At 43.7% G+C, this 5,175-nt stretch overlaps 1 protein-coding gene across 1 annotated transcript; it reads right to left on the bottom strand.

The window, feature by feature from the left end:
- Nucleotides 1–6: 6 nt before the first annotated feature.
- B3GALT6 (beta-1,3-galactosyltransferase 6) lies at nucleotides 7–5,169 on the bottom strand. Its single transcript, XM_010722784.2, is given in 2 exon segments — nucleotides 7–4,816; nucleotides 4,818–5,169. Coding segments are annotated over 2 exon segments (1,035 nt in total). The 5' UTR covers nucleotides 4,992–5,169; the 3' UTR covers nucleotides 7–3,955.
- Between the last annotated feature and the right edge of the window lie 6 nt (nucleotides 5,170–5,175).

Raw genomic sequence — 5,175 nt, forward strand, 5'->3', positions numbered from 1 at the left:
AAAAGTGCAATTTCATTCAACTGTTAAAAATATACTCAGCACAGTACCCCCATTCCGTTCCATAAAGGCACACTTATCACATAGCATCCTTCAGCTTCACATAGGCTACAGGGAACAGCTCTAGCTCCATGTTTTACTGGACACTACCTAAGTGGACTGTATTAAAAAGAAACAACAGGCATGTTATGTTGGCATAAAGTAGATCCAGTTCTAGGGCAAAAGCATATCTTGCACAGGTACGTGTAGCAACAGATTGGAGTCTTGCAGGCAACGTGTTCTAAATTAAACACAGAGCAGTAAAGGTGTTGACAGTTTGTCGAGCAGGCAGCAATAGCAAGAACATGTTTCAACTCTGATGCTGGAGCTGAACAGTAAGGAATAAAAATGCAAACCTTAATCACCTGCCCTGTTGTGCTCTTCATCTGCCAAGCTAGCACTGAATGGAGATCCCCACCCCCAAACGCAGAGTTAACAGATAAGGAATACAGATTGAAATGTTCAAAATGAGGTATTTCAACTACAGAAAACGTAACGTTTGTCAGAAGCATGACATGCAGGAGCTGTATTTGAGCAAACATCACGTGGACAAGGCTAAACCTTGGGAAAGGAAGTGTTCAGCTTGAGGAATGGTATTTATAAGTTTGGCTTTTTAATTGAAACTGTAGGAATTCTTGGAAACATGAGGGTTTTTAGTGGAACAATTTAATATTGAAATGAATGATTTAGCTACTCCTTCTCACACACTAAAGGAGAATGAGGTGTTGTGTACCACTTACAAATAAAATCTAGTTTGTAGTTGAGTTTATGCCATTGTCAGCTTTAAATATTTCAGTATCAAGATTTAGATACAGCTGGAGAAAATACCTCATAAACAATCAATTTCTTGTTGTAGTTGTTGCCTCTGTAAGAAGGCTAAATACCAGATTCATTTATTTTTTGAAAAACCTGATGATAAAGGTTCAGATTGATTCAGTGGTTGTCCTGTATGGATACCAATATGAACTTAGAAACTCTACACACCTGCACGAGAGTGCATCAGTGTCATCACTGATATCCAGAAAAGCTCAAGTGCTCATTATTCTGCACACTACCAATAATATTAAAAGTACAAACTGTTTATGAATAGAAAATTGGGAAACCAGCAGAAGCACTACTTAAAAAACAAAAAGCCAATGTACCAATAAGCTGCTGTCAATAGGAATGCCATAAAAAATAAATCTGTTTCTGGATAATTCTGTTTTCAGGTTTTGCAACAGAACTTCCCATTCTGATATAGCTGATGTAGACCAACAAACTGTTTCCCAGAAAGCAGAGAAACATCCCCTCTACAGTCAGCCTCCTTATCGTGACTTAAGAGAGACAACAGTCACATTGTGATTTTTCAAGTATCAGATCATCTCCAGCTACCTAAAGAAGGTGTAAGAAACCGCCCAAGAGAACTTCACAACTATCAAGTATTTGTGTGCATTGTGTTTTCCACGGGTCAGAGATCAGAAGGAGACTCAGCACTCCTTTTTTAATGTTGCCCCCGTCACAACTGGCAGGGGCAGGTAAGTGCCAGCGCTGTAAACAACTCCCACCAACGTGGACATGGATTTAGGTGCTGAGCAGCACGCTCTCTTCAGTTCCAGAGACATGCAGCAGATTTCTGGCCCACTCTTCAGATCCCAGGACTTGAAATAACAGCCTATACACCAACAACCTCAAGCACCGCTTGATACGCAATTCTCATGGACACCTAAGTACTTCTGTAAACAAATTTAAAATATGACACTTAACGACCTTACTTTTCCTACACATAACATGTTCTCAATATTTATAAATACTCACATTGCAAGCATTTAACCACATATATACACACAATACTGCTTTACCCCAAATAACAAGTAGGTATTTATAAAACGCTAGAACCGATTTAAATTTCCTGTAATCTAGTATTAAACTGTTTTGGAATGATACACCTTGCTGAAAAGCACATCTGCTTGTCAATATATGGACATGCATTGGAATGGACACATACTAAAATAACTTATTTCCAGTATCTTAATTTGTTAAATTTGTTAAATTTGTTTCAGAGGGAAGTTGGATTCATTCAGATTTTCATACTAGAGAATCATCCTTTGCAGAAGACTTCTCTTAATCCCCCATAATTTAATCAAAACAAGAGAAAAATAACAAAATATCCCCTATTCCTTTGGTACGAATCGCTAACTTGCTAATTTAAGAAATGAAGCTAAAGATACTGGCAATGCTTTGTTTTCTTCCTTTGCAATTTGTGCCTTCCTGCAGGTGAGAGCAGACACTAGCCCAGAGAGAGGAGGAAATCATGGGAACTGTATGAAAGTGCAGCGTGCAACAACCAGTAAAACTGATGGTTGGGAACGTGCCACTCAGACACAGAAGTAAAAACTGCTCATACTGAAGGATCTGTTGCTGACAAAGGTTTCTGGAAGTCAGTGGTTCTGCAGTACTGGAAAAAAATATTGGTGTACTGGAGCAGCTGCCATTCAAAAGTGTTAGAATTACAGGCTTGCCTAAAAGTTTGAGGGTGAAATTCTCTAATGATCTGTTCTACAAATCAAGAAAGCCCAGTCTGTGTTTACTGCTCAGTATTGTACTCGATGCTGACAAGCTCTGTAAGCGCTGCAATTCTTTGTAGGGCAGGCAGGACAAAAGGAAATAATCCTATTTACTGACATATCACTTGAGCAAGTAACTTAGACCTTCACTAAAATAATTTTTGTTCCACTAGGAGATATACTGGGGAGAAAGAGGGAGTGGGACTGTCAGGGAATTTGTTTCCTTAGAGCACTGTGCAGGTCCAGAAACAGGAGAAAAGGCTGTCTTCAGACAGGACTGAAATTAGGGGAAAAACAACACCCTTTCTCTAAATGATAACCAGAGCAGCCTATAAATGATAATCTTGACTATATAGAGTTTGCTTTCTTATCTGAGCTATCCAATTTAGGGCAATCTCATCTGACTTCTGAATACCTTCCACTGACCTAATCCTGCTAATGTATATTGTACCCAAGTGTTCGAGAATAATATAAATCCAAAGGCTACAATATCTGACTGGGCAGCAGTGGAATTGTTTGCTGTTTGGGTGGAATGCTGCTTCAGATGTACCGGGTTCGGACAATAAGCTAAGAACACCATCTATGCCTAACAACTGAAAGCTAGCTTTGTAGCATAACTACGTGCCCCCAAATAATATACTCTACCTGCCAAATGCTGTATGTAACTCATCCAGCTTTCTAAATACAGATTTTACTCTGTAGCTGCCAGATAATTTATGTACAAGATGTCTTTAAAACAATAACAAAAAGAGACAAGTTACATAGAAAGGTCTAATAATTCTATCATTGTAAATCAGAGCACTCTCCAAAGAACAGACTCTCTCCGTCCCCTAATGTGAATACCTGGTGCAGAATCGTTCTCCTTACTTGAATGCTTGTGACAGACACCTGTTCCCACTGGCAAGAGCAACCAATTTGTGGCCGCCTTCGAATTTTCAAACCTTGCCAAACTGACAATTGTTTTTTGCCAATAAAGAAATACCAGATGTTAGTTTCACAATCTTACACTGTAAAGGCCTGCCACGATCTTTAGCAGATATATCATAGAATCTGTTAAAAATCTTCTAGCAGCTTTTGATCCAAGTTATCTCCCCCAGATCTCTGTACTATCCATCTCACAACCTACTGTTTGCCTTCAATCCTGTAACGTGAGCCTTTCCAGGTTTTTGTCATATCTTTCTCTTTTATAAACAACTTTACATCATGCCACACCAGTAGCTCTCAGGAGTTTCAGGGTTTCATTGACTGTGACATAATGAATCGTGCAAAATCTTTTGAGTAATTTTTTAAGCCCTAGTTATTGGGATTCTCCCCGGATAACAGTAACCCAGCTCAGAGAGTCCAGTAATAATCTGCCTTTTCCCTTCCTCAGAATTTCAGGGGATGCCATCCTTCCTTTGGCAACACTGGGAAGGTGGCACTCCCCAGTCATACATGTAAGAAAGCCTGAGCTTAACCTCCTCTTTACAGAGCTTCCCTTCTTTAGCCAAAGTCTGGTGCTTTTCCAGCATGTCCTCGATGCTTTGCTTATGCGTTACTATGTACTTATTGTTGCAACCCCGTGACTTATACTCAGTGTCAAAACGAGGATCGTGCACTCTTTTGACATCGATTGGAGCCAACCAGACTCCCAGGGAGACATCCTCACTCTGCCACATGTTCAGGTAGTCTTTGTTGAGCCGCAGATAGTGCACCAGATCCGCAGAAAGCACATAACCTCCACCTAGGGCATACGGTAGGTAGTAGTCACAGAGCACCCAGGCACTCTCTTTCCACTTCCCACCAGATTTCACTCGACCACGGCCAGAAAAGAAGCCCCAGTAGAGACGACGTGGCTCCTTGGCTCTCAGATCTTCCACCAGCACATCCAAACGTACAAATGTATCATCGTCGGCCTTCAGGGCGAACTGGAAGTCAAGGTGCAGATCCAACCAGACATACGTGGCCAGCACTTTGGCGGTCAAGTTCTCGTAGGAATCCTTCAGCTCCGGCAGGAGAAGGAGATCCCTATGGCGGTTCTGTTCCAGCTCGAGGCTCCGCAGCTCCTCAGCCCCCAGCCCACCCGTGCCGATGACGAAACGGCTCCAGATGTTGTGCTGAGGAGAGCGGCCGGCCGCTGCCAGCCAGGTGCTGCGGATGATGCTGCGGCGCTCGGTGTACTTGGGGCCACTGGTGATGAGCACTGCCAAAAAGGCCGACTCCTGAGGAGGGGAGGGCGGCGGGATGGCAGGCGGCCCCCCTGGCACCCCATGGCAGAGGGGGCTGCTGGTGAGGCAACCCGCGGGGGGCTGGCAGCGGCCGCAGGCCCTCGGAGGTGCACTTGGCCAGGTAGAGCAGGACGACGGCGAAGAGGGACAGGCCGCCCAGACCCAGCGCCGTCTTGTGGCGGCACAGCAGGCGCAGCAGCTTCATGGAGCCTGCAGGCCTCGAGGCCCGGACTCCCTCCTCACACACACCAAAAAATTTAGGCGGGAACGGCAGCAGCTGAGCGGGGTACGGCCTCTGAGAGGGGACAAGCTTCCTGCGGGAGCCCTCACCGCGCTTTGCCTGCCCTTCACGGCACCTTTCAGCCTCTTTTTTTTAATCAGAGAAGCAT

Source organism: Meleagris gallopavo, chromosome 23 (assembly GCF_000146605.3).
Source record: "Meleagris gallopavo isolate NT-WF06-2002-E0010 breed Aviagen turkey brand Nicholas breeding stock chromosome 23, Turkey_5.1, whole genome shotgun sequence".
NCBI classification, from domain to species: Eukaryota; Metazoa; Chordata; class Aves; order Galliformes; family Phasianidae; genus Meleagris; species Meleagris gallopavo.